The sequence below is a fragment of the Euprymna scolopes genome, chromosome 8 (genome assembly GCF_053919585.1).
Source record: "Euprymna scolopes isolate OS-2025 chromosome 8, ASM5391958v1, whole genome shotgun sequence".
Classification (NCBI taxonomy): Eukaryota; Metazoa; Mollusca; class Cephalopoda; order Sepiida; family Sepiolidae; genus Euprymna; species Euprymna scolopes.
The window spans coordinates 142,116,422-142,140,347 of record NC_136489.1 but is presented as its reverse complement, the minus strand read 5'-3'; the positions used below and the strand labels follow the sequence as shown (position 1 = coordinate 142,140,347).

The following is a 23,926-nucleotide window of genomic DNA, read 5'->3' as shown; positions in this document are numbered from 1 at the left end:
TCGGACACACCCACTCACCTACAGTGTCCTGCTCGTCAAACCCAACACAACTGAAATGATACCAATTATCGCATGAGTCACAACACACCATAGTTGTTGTTCCATCATTGGCGATCGAACATGCAGGGCAGAAGAAGGGGCCTCCTTCTTCCGTAAATTCTGCTATTGCAGATTCAGAATTGTATTTTACCTCTAGGGGATAAAGAATGAACTTGAACACATCCATCCTTCAAAATTAAAGCCAAGCGGACCTTATAGTCGTTACCGACCAATAATTTTATTACCTTGCCCAAACCCCAGAAAGATTGGGCCTTATTCTGATATTTGATAAGAACAATTTCACCCTCCGAGATCTTCGAGGGGGGGCCGTGATCTTTAATGTTGGCGTCTACTTCTCTAATTGAGAGCAAGTAGTCATTGTGCCAAATACATCTAAATTTACTGACGAATTCATCCCTCAGTTCAAGGGAATGTAAGAGCGTATTTCTATTGAGAGGTTCTGGAGAAAGATCCTCTGAACCACAATTATTGATAAGCAGGCGGGGGTGATATCCTGTCTGCAAAAAATGATTGGGGGTCAAAATATCAAGGCTTCTACCTGAAGTTGAAATAAATGTGTATGGTAGGGAATTGATTCTCCTACATTTGGTCAGGTGACTATTTTTTCCTAACAGTATAGGAAATTTTACATTATATGGAAAAACATCAGAGTTCTGAATGCGTCTTTAGGTCCACATCAGTCCATCCTTATCCAGAAATAAGCCAAGGGCCGTCACCCTGGGGGGGGGGTGCAACTTAATTTGTAGGTTGCTTCAAATAAGGCAATTCCAAGGGAAAAGCTCCATTTTGCATATGAGAAAAAAAGCAACAATTTAGCTCTTTTAATGGTCAGTTTTTCGGTGTCGTAATTTGTCACCGAATCTAAAACCTTTTTCTAAGACATTAGTTAATGTGGGGAAATCAGATATTTTAATTGGTAAACGACTCACTTTTGAATCAGCTTCATCCGAGAACACGTTACAATTTTTTGTTGTTGTCATTAAGACAGAGTAATGCTTTTTGCATTTGATCAAAGGCCGGTAACTCTTCCTTAACCTTTGCATTGGAATTCAAAAATTTAGACCCCTCACCAAAGGGAATTATGTACTTGGGGAGTTTCCATGCAGAATCTCCCAAACATTTAATTAAACAGAGATTATCTATCTGTGGAATAAGGTCCAGGCCAATTATGCTGTGAATAGCAGACCCATTCAATTCAGAGTATCCAGGACAAAGACAAAAACCATCTTTAGTCAATTTTGACGTGATCTCATCAAATTTGTCCACCTGAAATTTTTACTTCAAATCATCTGCAAACAAGGCAGAAAAAGGAAAGGAACGCTGATGTCTCAATTTAAGAGACACTTCCAGCTTTCTAAGTTTTAAAGAATTAGTCCCCACAAGAGTATTAACAGGCAATTCTACTATCCCTGGTTTTAATTTATTCCTGGGACTTAAACGGTTTCGAATTACCTTAGAAAAGAAGGATTTCTGGCTACCCATATCCAAAAGACAGTAAAAATAGACTGGGTGCCCTTTCGCCTTCACTGATATTTTGAGTACAGGAAATCTAAATTTTTCCTGTCCCGATAATGATGTACATCCCACAAAGGATTTGGGACTTTTGGGGCACATAATAGAAAAATGGTTCTTAAACCCACAAATGGTGCAAGGATAAGGAAAACCCTTTATCCCTTTGCAAAGGTGCTCACCGAGGCATCTGATACATAATTTGAGTTCTTTGGCTCTTATAATTTTTGAGTCAAAGTCTGGATATTTGGAACAAATTTTTTTTGGGTGATCAGTAACCCTACATAATTTACAAAATTCATTAATTTCGCCATTATTAACGAGAGACTTAGAGTTATTATTACTCTTTTTTGAATTAATCTGTTTAGGCTTGGAACTCTTCGCCATATTAGATTTTGGATCCGAAGAAGAAGCCAACATTTTTAGCGGGCTATTTTCCTGCCTCGGCACAACTAATGGTGATGCCATCAATATATCCAAAATGTCGAAAGTGTACGACATGATGGAAGAAAGAGAGGGGAAAACTTTGCAGCAAATTCTACCCTGTGCGACGAAGGCCATCAACTCCCCGTATTCCTTAAGGAAAAGTGCTTCCCAACACCCTGGAAAACCTCATCAGTATGCCCTGTATTTAAGAATTCAGGTGATAAGTCATCCCCCTCTCTGTACAGACCAATAAGTCTCCTGTGTGTCATGAGTTGTTGGGATCTACAATAAATAGAGAAGTAGTCAAACCAAGCTTCTCTCTTTACATCATCAACATTCTAATCCACATTTGTCATCAATTGAAATGAATGGCTCTCGTCTTCAGGAGGCCTCAAGTTTTGACAAGCTTCTGGGCTTGACCATTACTCCTGATCTTAAATGGAACACGTATATCAAATCTGTTGCCAAGGCCGCTGGAAAAATGGTGGGATCTTTCTATCGATCCAGTAGATATCTCACTGCTGATACTATTCTCTATCTATATAAGAGCCAGGTACGTCCAAGGATGGAATACTGTTGCCACATCTGGGCAGGAGCTGCTAGAAAGGACTTGTCCTGCCTTGATAGAGTTCAAAATAGACTTCGTAGCCTCGTAGGAGATGTCCTTTTCTCCTCCTTGCAACCTCTATCTCACAGAAGAGATGTTGCGAGTTTGTCTCTAATGTATCGTTATTTTCATGGAAAGTGTTCAACTGAGCTTCAATCTATGGTCCCCCCTCGCCAAACTTTCACAAGAAACACTCGTCTAGCTGTAAACACTATCAATAATTTCCCCCACTCTTTATCTGTGCCTAAACCTAAACGTAGATTCCATGAACAAAGCTTCTTTCTTAGAACTGCACGCCTGTGGAATTGTCTTCCGTTTTCCTGCTTTCCGGCTGACTACAATATGGTTTTGTTCAAGTCTAAAGTAAATAAGTTCTTGATGAGCCATTCCATATAAGTTATTAAATTTACCAAATTTTCATTACTAATGATTACTATATTGACCAACTTCTACTGTACACTCTTTAACCCTTATCCTTGAGTGGCCTCTGGGCCTTGATAATGTGGTGATGTCTTTGTAAAAAAAAAAAAAAAAAAAAAAAAAAAAAAACCACCTCAGCAGAAATAACCTTCTTAGCGACACGCAATATGGTTTCTGTTCTGCTAGATCTACAGCTGATGTGCTAACAGTTATATCACATAGGATTAGTGAATCTCTCGACAAAGGCTTCATTTCTAGGGCAATTGCTCTCGACATATCAAAGGCCTTCGATAAGGTTTGGCATAAAGACCTACTACACAAGATTTCCAGCTACAGTATAACTGGAAATGTTTTCTCGATCATTAAATCATTTCTCTCTGATAGGTTCATAACAGTAGTGGTTGATGGACAGAAATCAGAGGCCCTCAGTATTAATGCTGGTGTCCCTCAGGGGTCCATACTGGGCCCAACTCTCTTCCTGATCTACATCAACGATCTCCCAAAATACATACTAAAATCCTTTGTTGATATCTATGCTGATGACATGACCATCTATGGCAACACATCAAAGGCCGTAAATGATGATGTTCTCTCTGATTCTCTCTCCTCTGATCTTGAGTGCGTGGTACAGTGGGGAAAGAGGTGACTGGTTACCTTTAATGCATCTAAGACCAAGCTCCTATCTCTACATCATAAACGCTCTGATCCCCATCTGGCATCAATTGAAATGGATGGTTCTCGTCTAGGAGAGGCTCCATGTTTTGATAAGCTTCTGGGTTTGACCTTTACTCATGATCTTTATGGAACACATACATCAAGTCTGTGGCCAAGGTCATTGGGAAAATGGTGGGATCCTTCTACTGCTCCAGAAGATATCTCACTAATGATGCAATTCTCTATCTATATAAGAGCCAAGTACATCCAAAGATGGAGTACCGCTGCCACATCTGGGCAGGAGCTGTTAAAAACAGCCTATCCTGCCTTGACAGAGTACAAAATAGACTTTGTGGCTTGGTGGGGGATGCCCTTTTCTCTTCCCTGCAACCTCTTGCCCACAGAAGAGATGTAGCGAGCCTGTCTTTGTTTTATCGTTATTTCCATGGCAAGTGCTCGTCTGAGCTCCATTCTCTGGTCCACCCTCGCCAATCTTTTTCAAAAAACACCCGATTAGCTGAAACCACCGTCAATAATTTTCCCCACTCCTTATCTGTGCCTAAATCAAAACATAGATTCCACGAACAAAGCTTCTTTCTTAGAACTGCACGCCTGTGGAACTCTGTTCCGCTTGCCTGTTTCTCTCCCGACTTTAACCTGGATGTCTTCAAGTCCAACACAAACAAATTCCTGATGAACCGCCCCCTCCCCTAAGTAATAACAACTTATCAATTCTCCAATACTATTGCTACACTATCCCATTGAGTACTGTACACACAATAACCCTTATCCCCGAGTGGCCATTGGGCCTTGGTAAATGGTGAATTCCATGTAAAAAAAACAAAAAAAAAACCTTCGTTAGATTTGCTCATTAGCTCTCTGCGCACGCTGTTCGGAAATTTAGGAAACAGAATGTGCGCAACCATGATACCATGATATCTGAAAAAAAATCGGTACCAAAAACTTGTCCATCTCAGTCAAATCGAGCTCAACACGCTCAAGAAAAATTTTAATCGATAAAAATTGCTCGTGTCTAGGAATAATATCCTTAAAAATTTGATTCATGATTAAAGATGAATTTAAAAATCTCCCCTTCAAACAAGCCAAGGCCTGTTCGTAATTTTCGGGGTTTATATCTAAATTGGATAGGAGATCGAATGCCTTTCCCGTCAATTTAGACTTTAATAAGAGTAATTTATCCGCATCTTTCAAATTAGCAGTACAGAATTCAAATTTCCTAAGAAAGCTATAAAATTCGAATTTATTTGAAGTCAGATCCCCACTGAATAGAGGACATTCTAACTTCATTTTCATGAAACAATAGCTTTTGACTCTCTCTGGTCAGGTTCGAAACAGGCCAAATTTTCCTAACCTTGGCCATAAATTCAGTTAAATCTCGACAAATATTGAATCTATCCTCAACTGAGGATTTTAAAATTAACTGGTCGAATAAATCGTCCAGTTCGGACATCCATTTTTGAATATCCGATTAAGGCGATGATATAAATTTAATGGTGCAAGGGATGTAAGCGTGAGAGCCCTTTGCTAAGACGAAATAATTCCGACTGAAACAACAGTAAGTAGCCCGGGTGGAGAGAGGTGTTAAGAAAAATAGTAACAGCGGGGATGCTCGAGTGTGAAGAGTTGGGGGACAGAATCAAAACAACGGTAGGCAGCCCAAGTGGAGAGAGGTGTTAAGAAAAAAAAGTGGCAGTAGGCAGACAGGCTCAAACCCGTAACGCAAAATAGAAAAAGAAGGTGAAAAAAATAACCTAACATCTTAGCTGAGGTGTCCATCATGAAACCGGAAGTCATGAGCATTTGAATTAAGGGTAGTCAAACAAAAAGAGACGATGACTTGCGAAAATGTTGTGCAAAACAGCCGAGTTGAGAAGGAATTAATGTTTTTGGCCAATTTTTCAAAATTTGTCGCCCAAGATTTAAAACGATACCAATTTTATCACGTTCCCATGCGTCTGTCTGAAGTTTTTGCGAGATATACAAACATGCACATTTTGCCTTTTATATATTAGACTAGTGGAAGTGCCCGGCGTTGCTCGCGATGTCAAGGTGGTGTAATAATGAACTCTGGGAGGAAAAAAAAAAGTGATAATAGCGGGGAGGGGGGGGGGGTCAAAACAACAGTAGGCTGCCCGAGTGGAGAGAGGTGTTAAAAAAAAAAGTGACAATAGGCAGGCAACCCATTACACAAAGGAGGAAAAAGAGCCAATTTTTTGATATTTGTTGTCTGAAGAATCAAGCTTGAAAACAATACCAATTTCGTGAGTTCCATCACGTGTGTCGAAAGTTTTTGTGAGACATACACACACATTTTGCCCTTTATATATAGACTAGCGGGGGTGCCAGGTATTGCCCGTGTGTGTGGAGGTATAGTAAGGATACCCAAAAAGGAGGGAATTAAAAGGTGTTAAAAAAAAAAGGTGGTATAGTAGCGGGGTTCCCCAGCGTTGCTTGGGTCAAGTAAGGAACCCCCCCAGGGGCGGAGGGAATAAATTGGTAGTAGTGGAGGGGGGGGGCAACAGTAGGCAGTTTGAGTGGAGAGAAAAAAAATAGTGGTAGTAGGCAGGCAGGCTCGAACTCATAATGTGAAGGAGGAAAAGAAACAAAAAACGTTACGCCTTTGCTGATGTCTCCATTGTCTAATCGGAAGTTTGGAACGTTGAAATCAAGAATAGTCAATCCAACCGATATGATGACTTGCAAAAAACCGACCCTTCCTTGTACAAAACTGTCCAGTTGAGGGTGAAGGGATGGATGTTTTTGGCAAATTTTTCGATATTTACCGTCTGAAGGGTCAAGCTTTAAAACAATTCCAATCTTGTGAAAATCCGTTGCCTCTGTCAAAAGTTTTTGCGAGACATACAAACACACACACACACACACATTTTGCCTTTTATATATTAGACTAGCAGAGGGTACCCAACGTTCCCTGGGTGTTTGGAGGTGTGTGGGTTGGGGGGGTAGATCAAAACAACCCTGGCCGGGTGTTTGGAGGTGTAAAAGAAAAAAAGTTTTAGTAGGAAAGTAGGCTTGAACCCCCAAAGCCTTGACGTGAAGGTGGAAACGAAATGGAAAAAAAAACATCTCGGCCATGAGGGAAGAGGAAAGTGAAATATACACATGATGTTTGACCTACAAGCTTCTGTTTCCCTCGCCCCATCATTTGCTTTTTTTATACTGAAAAGCGTAACAAAAACGAAAATAGCGCGTAAAAGTCGGGCAAATTAAAGATAGTTGCTACCCCTGTTCTTAAGTTATAGATATCATGATTTAGACAGCATATAAAAAGTTTTAAGAAGGAGTAAGCTGACCGAGAAGCCTGGCGAAAAAAGCCTTTTGTGGACGTACAGAAAAATGCACACAAACACACACACACACACATACACACACACACACTAACACACATTTTCACTTTTATATATATAGACTAGCGGGGAGTACCCAGCATTGCCCGGGTGTGGGAGGGGCAAAGCAGAACAAAAAGAAAACTTAACCCTGTTTAAATATAAAAAAAGCAATGTTAAACTTCTTAAAAAAATAAAACCAAAAAACTGATTTTAAAAATGGAAAAAAAAAAATCTTTTGTAGGTATAAAAGAAAAAAAAAGTAGAGGGGCAGGTAGGCTTGAACCCGGAGCCTTGAGGCCAGTGAGTGTTACGATGACGTAAGCAATCACTATTCAGCAGTTAACATTTTCTGCGGGACAGTTTTTGATGACCCAACTTTGGACAAAAACCAGTTCCCCCATTTATTAGGGGAGTGTCCAGATGAAAACTGATATGATGGTGAAAAACATTGACCAAACATTTACATTTCTGAAGTGGGCCAGGGAACTGTCGGGTTCGAATCCTGTTTCGCTTTTATTTATACTGAAAAGTGAAAGAAACATGCGGCGATTGAAAAATCTGGAAAAAATAGCACGGACATACAGAAAAATGCACACACACACACACACACACACACACACACACACACACACACACACACTAACATATATTTGGGCTTTTATATATATAAGCTAGCGGGGGTATCCGGCGTTGCCCGGGTGTTTGTAGTTGTGTGTTGGAGGTGGGGGGATCAAAAAGAAAAAAAAAGTTTTGGTAGGAAGGTAGGCTTGAAAACAAATTTCAAAAAACAAACAAAAACAAAAAAAAAAAACAGTGAAAAAAAGTTTTTTGTAGGTGTGTGTGTGTGTGTGTTAGGGGGGTGGGTAGATCCAAACCATATGTTAAACTTTTAAAAAATCGGAAAAACAAAAATATAACAGCGAACATGATGTAAAAAGAAGAAAAACTAAATTAAAAAAAAACTTGTTTAAAAGTTTTCGCAGGTAGGTACTGCTCACCTACGAAAGGAAAGTAACTAAAAACAATTTCAATTTAAAGTTTATAAATGGCAGAATTTAATCAGGTTTTGGGTTAGTTTTTTACCCAACTTTGTCTGGTTTTAGTTTCCTCAAAGTGTTGGGGAAAACCAGCTCCTCTTTATTAGGGGTGTGTCCAAAGGAAAGCAATTGTCTGATATGACGGTTTTCACCGACATTGACCAAACGTCCATTGCTTTCTGGACGTTCCCGGCCCGTAGGCCAAGAACTGCTTGTATTTAGTTTCACATCAGTTTCGTTTTTATACAAAAAAGCCGAATCAACACGGGAGGGGCCAAAATAGCAAAAATTGTGTAAAAGTCGACATAAATACATCTAGACGCAGCGTGCATTCGCAAATCCTAGATATTATTATCTAGGGGGTATATAAACACTTCTAAGCGATAGTAACCATGCGTCTGTCTCAAGAACCCCGGCGAAAAAAGCCTTTCAAAAACTTGCGCGCCTGTTTTGCCTTTTATATATATAGATTAGCCTGTATGCCCGGTTTTGCCTTTTATATATATAGATTAGCCTGTATGCCCGGTTTTGCCTTTTATATATATAGATTAGCCTGTATGCCCGGTTTTGCCTGGGTGTTTTTAGGTGTGTGTTGAGAAAAAAAAAGTGGTAGTAGGCAGGCAGAATCAAACCCATATGGAAAAGAATGTGAAAAAATAATGTAACGTCTTTACCGTTTCGTCCATTGCAAAACAGGAAGTGACGTAAGTTTAAATTAAGGCTAGTCAATCAAAAAGAGGAGATGACTTTCGAAAATATTGACATAAAAAGTGACCTCTCCTTGTAGAAAAGTGTCCAGTTGAAGGTGAAGGAATTAATGTTTTTAGTCAATTTTTCGATATTTGTCGTCCGAAGGGCTGAGCTTCAAAACGATACTGATCTCATGAAAATCCGTCGCCTCTGTCAAAAGTTTAGGCATACATACATACATACATACATACATACATTTAAACAGACAGGTGAGATTTATATTATAGATGAGAAACAAAGATATGAAAAGAATTAGCTACGATTAAATACCGGTTTTTCAGGTTATTCTAGTTTCCTTTATTACGTTTTCATTTCATTTGTTTCTCTGATTTTCATTTTAGGTATTACATAATGTTTTATGTTTTGTATATGCGTGTGTATTTAGATATACATTTGAGTGTTGTGTGTGTAGATAGATGTGTGTGTGTGTGCATGTGTAAATAGATGTAAATTTAAAAAAAGAAAGAAAGAGTTAACTTGCCAGCAAGAAGGTATGAATTTCATTATCATCTAAAAATAGTTGACCTTAACAGGGACATATTGTACTGAGATCATATTATAATTGTGTGTGTGTGTGTGTGTGTGTGTGTGTGTGTGTGTGTGTGTGTGTGTCGATTGTAACATAATCTTAAGATTAGATTACCTTTTTTAAATAAAATATATTCTCTTTTTAAATTTTATTTCTTCCTCACCTTGGGTGATGAAAAGAGAGAGAGAAAAAAGAGATGAAGAAAGAGATAATGCCTGACACCTTCCACTTTTCAAATTCTCATACGTTTGAAGGCACGGTGAATGGTGGTTGGGGAAGGAAATTAGTCCACTTAATTTATGAGAAAGATATTTTTTAATCATTATGATTGGGATATACAAACCGAGTATGTTACAAGTAATTGATTAACATATATATATATATATATATATATATATATATATGAATTTTAGTCATCAATGAATTAAAAAATTTATGACGTGAAATATTTTAATTTCATATCAAAAGATTTTTATTATTCTATGTATGACAAAGAATACATTTGAAATATTATAACTCCTTATCCTATAGGATTTCGATGTCTACCATCTCTTCAGAGGAGAAAATATTAGCAAATAGTTATAATGGTTTACACCTTATTTGCTAAAGTAAGCGAGACATGGAAAATCACAATTAAAAGTTAAGTATTTAAATGTCATAGAGTAAGGGAAGTTAATGAAAAAATTCACATCCAAATTGCATGGTAAAATTCAAAATGAATGTCTTTGATAGCAGTGTGGTAAAATGATCCAAACTGTACATTGAAGAGTAGAGACAACTCTACAATGCATTTTTTCTTTTTGACTAGTTTCCAGACATTTTGTGCGAGTGTAAAAAAGAAATTTGCCGTATTTGCGAACGTTTTCGACCTCCATAAGTCGTCCTCAGGCAAGTGATGAAAAATAAAAAAAATAAGGTAATAAATTAAACGATTTTAAACGATTTTAATCGTCTTTCCATTCAATTCATTGCCTTATTTTTTTTCATTTTTTATTATTATTAAGGGTAGATAAATCTGTTTTTTTATTTTATACCATCAAATTAAGTTATCGCCTATTGACTATTCGTTTATCTTGTCTTGTAAAAGAGGTGTAATTTTTCCCCCCTGGATGAAACTACTGTAGGTTGACGACAACAGATGGCACATAAAAATTTATTAAGTTTATGCCATTATCCATTACATAGAATTATCCATAACTATAGAACACAATTTCAAACACATTATTCCATAATAATAAAACATTAAATTTATTCTGAGATGAAGTTGCTACATTTTCACCCACACATTGACAATTCCTCTTACGCCCTCCCCCCCTTCTACACTATGTGCATTTATACTTTATCTTACTCTTCTGGCTGATATCCATCATTAACTGACTATGGAATTCCTACAAAATCACATATTCTTATCACATACATTCTAGACAAATAATGATTTCTCCCGTCCAGAAACCCGGTCAGCTGAGCAATATTGAGTCAGAGGTTGGTCAGCTTGGAGAGCTGACGCATAGCAAGATGTGAGACCAAGAGAAAATGCGACTCTAAAGACAGGTTAGGGTGAGGGTGAGGAATGGCATGAAATAAAGTTGTAAAAAACCGAGTGTTGATTGTCATTTCTTAGGAAATCTTCTTGCGGCTTACAGGCCGTCAGTAAAAAACAACTGACAGAGGGAGGTATGTTCTCCCTTTTTTGGCCTAAATAACTCCCCAAAAAGATGTTTATTTATTGTAAAGAACTGTTTGTAAATTGTTATATGTCCGTGTTTGTTGAAATTTTTGTTGAATGGTATATAAACTTATTGATACGTGTGCACACATATATTTATAAGTATACACTCAACACCTTAGAGATGATACAGACAGTAATACAAACATACATGAATACTAGATGATCACAAACACTTTGCATATACATGCGTTATATATTCGGTATATAACATTACATTACACACATTATATACACCTAGGAAGAAGTAATGACTAAGAGAATAGCATAAAAACGAACATCCCCTGCTAAAGAGTTAATGCCTGGGAAAATATAACAACAGGACGGTACACTAACCCCATCTCCCAAGAAATGAACAAGATAGTTAAGAAAAGATGGTATCATGAGGAATGAATGTATACTATACTGCCTCCAAAAAAAAAAAGAGAGGAGGTAATGCCTATGAGGATTGGTTCATAAAAGAAGATAATGCTTGTGAGTATGGAATCAGGGAAACAAAACAAATATTTTATTCCCCCCCCCCCCAAAAAAAAGTACAAGATGGGAAGATGGTTTCATGACAACAGAACATATACTACATAAATCCCTTGTCTGAAAACATTACCCCCACCTCCTTAAAAATGGAGGTAATTCCTAGGAGGATGCTCTTGACAACAGAACTGATACTACATTACCATTTTTCATTAAAATATAATACAGCAAATAAAGTTTTTTTTTTATTTATTTAAAATAACCTAGCGATAAAAAACATTCTTTACAAGGTTCCTTGGCTTTTGGGATAAGATCAAAGTGTAGTATCCATTCTTAACATCCTAGTGTCACCAGGCATTTTATTATTAATGAAAAGATTGCATATGTATAAGAAAATATGACAATGCAAACTTACAACTGTACATTACAAAATATTAAGTTATTAGAAGCGGTTTTTAAAATAAATATGTAAATTTAGAATACTTAAATGTCTTTGTAGGTGTTTGCAGTGTATTATATATATGGCATTACAATTGCATCATGCAGTTAAGATAAATCAAATAAACATCTGTTAATATTGAAAACAAATGTAATGGTTAAATTGTGTAGTTAGAAAGGAAGCATAACAAACATTATGAAACTTTTATGATAAATTTAAAAGGAAAACATTTCTTTTTTTACAGGAATTACAAAACTTTTTTAAAGGCTAGCAAGAACAGAATTGGGCATAAATACTACAAAGCTATCTACAAGCAATATACCGATGCGACTTATACAACAGAAATAAAAAAACCAGAGTGGTTGGGCTTCTTAGGTCCAATTATCAGTGGAAATGTGAACCAAACACTGATAATACATTTCAAAAATTTGGCTGATCGAAATTTCACGATGCATCCTCATGGAGTTTTCTATAACAAAAATAGTGAAGGTAAATATTTCGAGTTTTTCTTTGAAAATAGATTCATTGTAGCTTTGTGTAATTTTTATCAATTATTAACTTTTAAAAATTTTATTGAATTTTAATTTCATTTACTTTTTATCACATAAAATAAGAGTTGATTCTTAATGTGAGTTCAAGTTTTGAAGATTTATTTTTGATTTTCAATTTATGTTGTTTGCTAAAAACATCTAGATGTTTCAGAAATAAAATTTGCATATTTTCTTACATAAAATCTTAACCTTTCAATTATTTGCATTCATGCTACTCTGTTAAATCAAACTCACTTAATATTATAATGACACCAAAAACTGTTTTTTATACAAGAAAATATTAGCAACTTTTTTCATAACAGGAATGTACTGCAAGCAAAAATGGCTTTTCTTTTATCATGAATGTGGTAAATTACACTTACCTTCTATGTTGCGCTTTTCCACTTTTACTGAAATTATTTAATGCCCTAAAATAGACAAATGTAGAAAGTTTCATGGGCAGCAATCATATACATTTTGTCCAGATTTATTGGGGTTGTAGAATATGCTGATTACATGGGAGTAAAACCCTAACCCTAACCTTTTCCTATGAGAGGTAACTGTTGGCCATGGGTGGTTACCTGTGATGTCTGAAGATGGTATCTTGGCAGCTGAGCAGCTAAAAGGCAACATTTTGTTTGAATTAGACAAGCAGTTAAAGAAACACAATCCAGTCAACTGGCTGGTGATCGTAAAAATCGGTTGTATGTGCACTGTTACAAGACGAGATCTTGCCCTGATGCGAGAAACGGAAGTTTTTGTCATATAGAGTGCGGAGAAAAAGGAATTTTGAACATCTGTGGGGTAGTTCGGGCAGCACTTCCAGGAAAAAGAAAAAAAGAAAGGAACTAGTGAAAAAAAGGCAACACGTGGCCGGACAGAAAAGATATAACAGCCGCCGAGGGATCTTCCATTAACAAGTGAAAAGTATTTTATTGTGTGTTTTTGTGTTCATTCGATAGTTGCCATATCACGCGTCATCTACACAACGTCACAATCAGACAAGCCGCGCCTATACCCCACGTCACGGAACAACCACGTCATAACATACGAGCTGTCTCTAAACCCTCCGCTCACCTCTAGATGACCCTTACAACTTAACGAGACTTTACTGTGGCTATTATAGATGCCGGGAAGCATTCAACAATACCTCATCTGATTTGTGGTAAATAAATATATTTCAATCTACTCAGTTTTCGTATTCTTGTTTTTGCAACTATCATATTCTCGTTTTTGCAACTATCGTATTCTCGTTTTTGCAACTATCGTATTCTTGTTTTTGCAACTATCGTATTCTTGTTTTTCAACCATACGCATTTCTCGCCCACAATACATAGAATATAACACTGGTGTCAAGTGTGCACAAAACAAGAATGGAATATTCCAGCCTTTCTCGATCAGAGATCCTAGAACTCATTAAGCAACAAAAAGCAGCAATTCTTCAAACGAAAATCGACATGGAGCTTGCCGATAACCCACGAACACAATTAATCATCGATGAACTGAAAACCGACCTCCACGAACTTTTAGCTGCCCTGCAAACTACTGCACTCGACCGGTCACACATGTCGCCACAGCACACCACTCACTACGAACTTCTGCTACGACAGTAGTCACTTTGGGATGCCACAAAATCCATCCGGACCTTTGAACCAGGTAACGATATCAACCGCTTCATTACTGACCTTTACAAGGCTTACACCATACATGTTAAGCCAGAGTTAAGGGAATATCCAGCGATGGAGAAGGAGTTTGTCAAGCTGGCAAAACAGCTCCTTAACGAAGGCATATTCCAGCAGATGGAAGACTCAAGACAGTCCACATCATCGTTCGAGGAACTAAAGGCTTACCTCATCTCCACCCACGGTAGCCAAATGACAAGCTTTCAGTATCTGAGCAGAGCGTGGGACCTTCAGCGCCATGAGGGAGAGAAGCTCACTGATTTTGCAGGCCGACTGGAAAACACAATCCGAGAGGCTACAGTCCACATCATGGCTAAATTCAAGTCGGACAACCAAAATGCTGAGATGTCAGCCGAAACGGATTTTTCCTTAATGGGGGCCATGCTCATGAGCGAAAAGATCAAGGCATGGGCACCCAACATCTACCCACACCTCGTGAAAACCATGGACAGACACTACACTGCGGGCGGTATAGCCAGCGATGCACAACGTTATTTTGATCGTGGCATCAAAACATTACCACTGCCGATGAAACCAATGCATTAATGGCAAACCACCCTACACATTCCGACAAGCCATACAGTCTCAAAAGTGACGAGATATTAGCCGACGTAAAGCTACAGCTACTAGAGTTAAACAAGCATCTGCGCCGAACGCATGGAAACAACCCATCCATTGGAAATAGGAACGATCGGACCGGCCCCTCCTCCAACATGAAGCACAGCTGGGCAAGAAAAGACACTGGCCAACCCGGCCAACAGGCAGTGTGCAGAAACTTTTTACAAGGCCGTGCATGCTTCATGGGCGACAGGTGTCCGTATTTTCACCCTCCCCATGCTCAAGCACACATAGCGACTACTGACACCGGTTTACCTGGGACCGATAGTGATCAGAATAGCTGTGAACATGCGACACTCTTCAACGAACTGGATTTTCAGTAGGGACCAAGCGAGATGTGATGACTCATCCCCAGGTCCTTGACACCACATCATCACACATTTAACCTCCAAATCCAACCTAATCTCCGATCACCACTTGTCCAGATCAACTTCCACAACAATGGCATCATGTTCTCTGACATGGGTATGCTGGATTCTGGATGCACAACTTGTATCATCCCCATTTCCCGCTTACCTGAAGATGCGAAAAAGCACATGTCCAGATCCGACATACGAATCAGGGTGATTGGAGGGAACATCTCTATTTTGGGCAAGCTGACCTGCGACATTACCTTGGGCGACGGTACTTCCCCCGCTTTCCGCAACATCGACGCACTGATCACGACAGCAGACATTCCCATCCTGATTCGTCAGAACATACTCAGCCACCACACACTGTCATCCTACATTATCAATAACCAGAAGGCTACTGTCGAACTTGCACGCACACTCCCATCTGGCAAGCTATCACATACCGTTCCGCTCTCTACAGCTGTCAATCCAAAGAAACAGAATCACATCCTCGCACACAGCGACCAAGCTAATTCCAATGAGGAACCACAGGTCACCGCAAGATGTGGGTTGACTCTCAACGAAAAACTCCACTGGCTGAAACAAGCTACACCATTATAACCGTAGTGAATTAGAAGCCACCGCCGATTTACTCATTAAATATGCGGACATCCTTGGCACCGATGATAATAAAAGGGGCACTTTCATCAGACCCATACGCATTCCAACCAACGGCCAGTCCAGGAGCCAAAAACAACATCCCATAGCCCAAGCACTAGAGGATGAGGTGAATGCAGAAATCACCCGCATGGCGACTGAGGGCGTTATCGAACCTTGCGATAATCCTAAGGGATTTAACAGTCCCGTTTTCGCCATCCGTAAGAAAAACGGAAAAATCCGAGTGGTTACAAACTTTAAGAGAACCCTCAACAAAGTATTGGTCGATCTTGACCCATATCCGATGCCTACCATTGACTCTACATTCAACAAGATTGGCGAAGGTAACAGGTACTTCTCAACGCTCGACCTCCGCAATGGCTATTGGCAAATTGTTATCAATGAACTTGACCGCCATAAAATGGCCTTTACTTTACGTTGTTTCCAATACACTCGTCTAGCCTTCGGTTTAACATTCGCTGGTCAAATCTTTTCCTGATGCATAGCCGATGCTCTAGACACAGTGGCTTCACGCGCAAATATATCATCTTATATCGACGATAATCTTGTACATGCCAAAACCTTTGGGGAATATATAACTGCACTGGAACAATTATTTATCGCTCTTCGCAAGTTTGGATTAAAACTAATCCCGGAGAAATGCATTTTCCTTGCATCCGAAGCAAAATTCCTCGCCCGCATTGTGAATAGCGATAAGTTCAAGGCTGACCTCGAATACGTACGTGCCATCATCGACATGAAACCCCCGACAACGAGAAAGGAGTTACAAAGTCTCATTGGACACCTCGTATGGATTCGACAATTCATTGAGACATGCTTATATAAGAGCATCCGAATGGATATGTTCTCCAATCTGATGGCCCCCATAAACGAACTAAACAAGCCTGGATGGACATTCGAACAAAGCCTTCGAGAAAATTAAGAAGCGCCTTGCTTCACCACCAATCATCTCATTCCCCGACTTCTCCGGACTCTTTACCCTCACCACTTACGCCAGCGATATCGCATGCGGTGCTATACTCATGCAAGAGGATGAGCACGGCTGGAAGAAAATCATAGCAGTGGCCTCACACACATTTAACATGACAGAATGCAACTGGTCAACAACTGAACGCGAGGCTTATGCTATAAAATGAGCCATCACCAAATTCTATTACTTTCTACGTAGTCGTCCATTCGTTGTCCTCACAGATCACCGGTCCCTTACATACTTGGATCAATGCGTATTTAACAATGCGAAGATACGTTGATGGCAGGAGGAAATCTCGTGCTACAAGTTTGTCTTGGAGTACGTGGAGGGTGAGTCGAATGTCTGGGCCATGCTCAGTCGGAGATATGGTCACAACAAGGACAAATTACTGGCAGACCCAACGCCTGCAGGGAAGGTTTTCAAACTCCAAGGCTCCAGTCTAAACATCTACGTCCCATCCTGGTGCCTTGGCGAAATCAAGAGCTCCCAACTACTCCCAATGACACATACACCTAGGAACATCAAGCATCATAAGCGTCGATGCATTCTTCGCTTTTCATACCACATCAACCATCCCGGTTGTAGAGATAGCTGAACACATGGGTATTGCAGCAGAACAAATCTCTGATGACACTTTCAAAAATCATCAAAGCTCTTCAGTCGGCAACCTCAAGACTAGACGCTACTCTACTCGACCCCAAAGACCATCGCACTGTGCTGTACAACAAGCACATGCACCAATTCTACTTGGAACCTGGTACCTCTGTACTGATGATCAGGGATACTACGAACGCACCAAAATTGATAGTACCCTACAAGCTCCGCGCAAAATATCTCCACCAGGCCCATGACTGTATCAACCACTCTGGGATTACTCGCATGCAGGAACACCTAGCCAGCTACTGGTGGGAATTTAAAGATCGTGACATCAAGGCATATGTCCAGTCATGTCAAACCTGCGCTAAACGTAAGGGAAACTATGGCATGCACCAAAACTGGCCCACGGGCCATTGCAGGAGAGGAGGAAAGCCATTCGAAGTTGTGTACATAGACTTTGTCTCAATACTCCTCTCAAAGGGCAAACAGTACATAGTAACTGTTCTAGACAGCTTCAGCCGTCACCTCATGGCCATACCATGTGTGAGAGACCGCGCAATCAGTGCAGCTCGTGGGCTCTATCAGTTCTTTCTTTGTCATCGCGAGATTCCCCGCATCGTCTCTTCTGACCGTGGAACTCATTTCACTGGCGAGGTCTACAAGGATTTCTGCGAACTAACCTCAATCACCCAGGAACTTCACTGCCCATGGCGACCGCAAAGTTCAGGGAACATCGAGAGGCAACACCGGACTTTAAAGAATGCTCTCTACATGATCTGCGAAGATAGAAATTGCGAATGGACGGATGTCCTCGAATCCGTAGTATCTTCGATAAATGCGACAGCCAACACTGCCGCTGGCGCATCCCCGCACTACGTTATCACCGGCCGCCAGCCACACATCGGTCTACCAAAGATTCCCCACCAAGACATTGTCAATAACAATCCAGGTGCTTATGGTATGCAGATAAACGCTTTGCTTCGACAGGTACACCAACGGGTTGCCCTGACGAACAATGCGGCTGACCAAAAAATGGAAGCCAAACTAAACCAAGGCACCTTTAAAGACCTTATACGGATTGGCGACAGAGTACTACTCCACCGACCGAAATCCGCAATAGCACACACATCACATCTGCCTTGGATAAGTGATTTTGTAGTCACCAAAACGAACGGTTTGGTGATCCAAGTAAAAAATGAAAACGGTGAAACAGATTGGGTTCACCGCGGACACATCCGCCGGTTCATACTGCGACCAAATAACCTACAACACAGGGATCTACCACTTCCACCTCCGCCTCCATCCACAGCAAGCCAAATTCCCAATCACCCATCGACTCAACTCCCTACACTTTCGTCAGGGGGGCATCACAGCACAAATGACTGCAATTCCAGAGGTGGTGTGGGAAGTCAAAATCTAACGAAGCGATCAACACGCGGACGACTCCCAGCATGCTTCCAAGACTTCGTTATGTGCCACCAGACAAAATAAAAAACATACACATGCAGGCGGGCGACGACCACATGGCAACAGTCTCGAATCATGGTAAGATCTGAGGGGGCTGTTACAAGATGAGATCTTGCCCTGATGCGAGAAACGGAAGTTTTTGTTATATAGAGTGCGGAGAAAAGGGAATTTTGAACATCTGCGGAGTAGTCCAGGCAGCACTTCCGGGAAAAAGAAAAAAAGAAAGGAAGTAGTGAAAAAAAGGCAACACGTGGCCGGACAGAAAAAATATCACAGCCGCTGCGGGATCTTCCATTAACAAGTGAAAGGTATTTTATTGTGTGTTTTTGTGTTCATTCGATAGTTGCCGTATCACGCGGAGGGTTTAGAGACGGCTCGTCTGTTATGATGTGGTTGTTCCGTAATGTGGGGTATAGGCGCGGCTTGTCTGATTGTGACATAGTGTAGACACAACGTTACAATCAGACAAGCCGCACCTATACCCCACGTCACGGAACAACCACGTCATAACATACGAGCTGTCTCTAAACCCTCCGCTCGCCTCTAGACGACCCTTACAACTTAACGAGACTTTACTGTGGCTATTATAGATGCCTCATCTGATTTGTGGTAAATAAATATATTTCAATCTACTCAGTATTCTCGTTTTTGCAACTATCGTATTTTTGTTTTTGCAACTATCATATTCTCGTTTTTGCAACTATCATATTCCCGTTTTTGCAACTATCATATTCTTGTTTTGCAACCATACGCATTTCTCGCCCACAATACATAGAATATAACAGCACCAAACTTGTTATAAAAAAATGGCATTATTATATTGAAAATCAATCAAGAATAAACTTACAATATGTTAGGAGATGCCTAAAGGTCAATTGACTTAAGAAAGTCATCACTGTATATTCTTGAGGAGGTTCTGAATTTGGCTAGCAGAGTTAAAGGAATGCAGGTGCCTATGGCTTCGTTTGTATGTAAGCATAACTTTTCTTCTGTAGCTCCAAAAATAGATTTTAAAGTAGATGGCGAGCAAACTGATAGTTCACTTAAAAAAGTAACAAATATATGAATATGCCAAGTGACTACATTTTGAAAGTCCAAAGATACTGTATAGAAACCCTTCAAAGTTGTGATAGAATTTGTAAAAGATGCATCAATAACAAAAAATTTGTAAAAGATACATCAATAACAAAAAATTTGTAAAAGATGCATCAATAACAAAAAATTTGTAAAAGATGCATCAATAACAAAAATATCCCTATTCAAAATTGGAAAATTCCTTTCCCAAAAGTAAAACCAAATAATAAAAAAGTAGCAAATGAAACATGACTTATCAAAGTTAGAAAAGCACAAATGGAAGAAATACTAAAATAATGTGAAATTTTCAATAACATTAAAATCAAAACATCTGTTAATCGTTAAACTCAAAATAGGTGCACATGATAGTGTGAGGAAAAAAATTACACAAGATATACAAACTGTCAAAATGAAGCAAACTGCACAAATTATTAAACAAAATCACTCTGAAAATTACATAAATTGTGTAATTTGAACAAAAAAAATGTTTAAATATGAAGATCTAAACTATTCTGAAATATCAAAAAGATAGACCTAAATATAAAAAAAGATAGACCTAAATATCAAAAAGATAACAATAAAACTGGGGGGGGGGGAAGATCAGGTAAAACTGTAATACAACTCATAAACAAGATGAGAACATTATGAAATGAAAATAATTAAAAAGATATTGAAAAAGAAAATCTACAAAACAAGGCACAAACCAATTTTAGGTCTTTGACAGTGCTGATATACCCCCTTGCTTCTTTCAACATGCCTAAACCAGCAAAGATGGTTTGTCTTTTTTAGGACATCAGTATCAGAAGAAAGTCTTTTACATATAATAATTTTAATTTTACTTAACAAAATAAATGTGAATTGTATTTTATCTTTTTCAAAGTATGATTGTCTTATAGTTGAGGTAGTTTTCCCATATTCACAATTCTTATCATCTTACCATCCACATCCACATAAAGCTCATGTTATATTTATCTCTTTTCTTTCATTTCTCACTCCCTTACATAGTAATAAAGTCCATCCCTATTTTAACCTTCTAAATAACATAAATGATCTGTTTTGCAGGTGCTTTGTATCTTGATAAAACCAGTTTTAATGATAAAGCTGATGATATTGTTCAACCACAGCAAACTCACATCTACAGATGGGAAATAAATGATTTTGATTCCCCAGCTGAAGGTGATCCAGATTGTATTCCTTGGATATATCATTCTCATATTGATCCAGTCAAGGACATGTATGCTGGTCTGATGGGTTTGCTCATAACTTGTAAAAAAGGTAAGTCTTTAATACTCATAATCATTGATATTGGATTTTCAGATAAAATGAAATGTTCACAATGTAGTGAAATGTTTTCAATTTTGAGCACAAGTGTAACCCCAACATAAAGACATTTAAGTCTAAGCTTCAAGCATGTTGAGAAGTGTGTGCACTCCAAATCTATATTCAAGCTTCCCCAATCATTGTTTCTGGTGACCCATTGGTTTCGTCTCCAGGTTAGCGTTACTTCAATCTTCAAATGAATCAAAATCTTTCTGTTGCTATGACACCATGTTTTAGCACATTTGATCAGAATTAATCCTGTTCATGAGAACATATGTGGACGGGGGGTGCATGTGATCGTATTTGTTGCGCATCTGGAATTTATAAGAGCTTAATTCCAATGCAACCTGTGGTAATGCATCTGGCTATCAGGAACAAAAATATTGGCAACACCATAATAATTAATAACTTTTCTTTGTCAAGTTTGATATTTTTCAAGTCAAGTGGATCTCGGTACAATCTGGAGTTCAGAATTTGTAACTTGAAAGATATTAATGACAGCAACCCAAAGGATAGGGAATCCAAAAAAATTCACCAGCTAAGAGTGCAGGGCGTTTGGGATAAATTTGATATTTTTTATTTCAGAATTGATAACATTTAATGGTAGCAAAGTGCAACACTGCTTGGTTTAGGAACCAGCGACCATGGACAACTGGAAAGTACCAGAATATTGAAAGAGTGACCTGCATCATGATGATTCAGAAAACTTAGTTATAGCTCAGTGTTCCTTGAAGACCATTAGAGAATTGCAATGGAGATGTGGAAACAGTGGCAGGAAAGATCATAGTAGGTGTTCTGCTTGTGTCCACATAACAAAATTTGTTGAAACACTGCAAAGAAATGTGTGAAAAATGCAGACCATGAGATGGGCATTAGAATGGTGACTATGAAGAAAGTGCTTTATGGGTATCTCCTCTATTCCTTATACAAAAAGTGCTAGATCCAACTACTTGCCACCAAGACTCAAGAGAACTGGCTTACAAAATTTAAGAAACTTCTCAATAAACCAAGGATGCTTTGATTCTTCTCAGACAGGAAGAGTTTCTACCAGAACTTGTTGAACAATGCATAGAACAAGAGGTGGCTGACCTATAGTCTCCTTAAAGTCCCAAACATCATGAAGACTAACTTCTTTGTGAGGATTAAGAACCACTGCTGTATGTAAAATACTTTGAATTTTGAGTATACACAATTATTGGCCAAGATATGACATATTTTTTCTTTTCTAAAAAGTGTCAAATTTATCTCAAACACTGCATAATTTTTTGCATTGAAGTAAAATGAACAAAAACTGTCAGAGAGCATTTGTCACCTCAACACTGAGACAAACCTGACAGTGAACCTCAAAACCAAGACTTAACGGCCCATTCAGAACTAAGAAGGATTGTCATCTTGTCAAATTATCTAGTATCACATTAAGTACTACTCAGGTCTCTCTCAGAGATTGAGAAAAAGCCTAATGCCAATTGTACGTTGAGACACTAAAAATATTCCTGCATGGAACATGTTATATTGACATTACTTTGTCTTCTGCCTTATTTTGTCACTTATTTTGAGATAGTAATCTCCAAAAGATCCCAAACTGGAGGGAGTATATTTTTTCACCCAAAACTTCTCTCTAAGGCATCTTAAGGTACTTGTAGCTTTAAGATATGTATTTGCGATGTATTTTACAGTTTATTGGATATTAATAATGATTATCCTTAAATATTATCCTTTTAATTGTTTTATTTATAAATTTGAGCAAAAATACTAAAATGAATGCATCACCAAAAATGGTGGAAAGTTTGAGACGGTCAATAAGCTTCACAAACTGCAGCATCTTCCTTGACTGCAACCATTACTTGTTTGATAAATCATAAGTTATCACTCCTGAAGAAATTCAAAATCATTTTAATGAGACATGTGTGACATACCCATACATAGATATAACCAGTTTATATCACTTGCTGGGTGCCTTTGTGATCAGACGGTAAGATGACCAAAATTGTGTAGAACACAATGCCATTGTATAAACTCCAGTCAATGGAAGTTATCAATCAGAGTTCATGGTCATATCCGGTGTTAGCTGCAAAAAAAAATATCAAATAACCAACATTTTGCTGGTGAATGAGAATGTAACAAGCTAACAATATATATGTATATATATATATATATATATATATATCAATCGTGTTAAGTTGTAATGTGGCTAAAAAGTCTTCCTTTTTGTCTAATGAAGAGCTTGAAGTTGCACAACTTAGTCATAATTAATTTTGGGGTTGTTTCTTTTATGTGTGGGTTGTAGAGGTGGAATCGAACCCAAGACGCCCAGTTACAAGACTGGAGTGGTCTTGGCGTCACACCCCCATAGAAAGAGACATGCCCAATTACATGAGAAGTGAGAGCGGGATACTTAAACAAGACATTCACGGCAACAAAGGTTCTCAAATATACGGCGTCTTGCTTTACATAGCATCGCCGATATAGGAAACCTGCTAGAAACAATGTTGGAATATGGACGAACAAACACAGCAGACGTTACTTCAATAGATCTTCAAGCTACAGCAACAGAACATCGCTCTGCAAAGAGACGGAGGACAGCTTACAAGGAGACCCAACAGACCTACCATAGAACCGGACTCAAGTGATGGTGACTGGGCGATATTCATTGATTCCTGGA

General features: G+C 38.8%; 1 protein-coding gene across 1 annotated transcript in view; it reads left to right on the top strand.

Moving 5' to 3' along the window:
• The window catches only part of LOC145283795 (hephaestin-like protein), a 156,346-nt gene that overhangs the window by 2,906 nt on the left and 129,514 nt on the right, over positions 1 to 23,926 (top strand). Inside the window, exons 3-4 of the mRNA XM_080132875.1 lie at positions 12,241 to 12,485; positions 21,007 to 21,219. Coding sequence (XP_079989001.1) covers positions 12,241 to 12,485; positions 21,007 to 21,219 — 458 coding nt within the window. The remainder of the gene's footprint in view (positions 1 to 12,240; positions 12,486 to 21,006; positions 21,220 to 23,926) is intronic.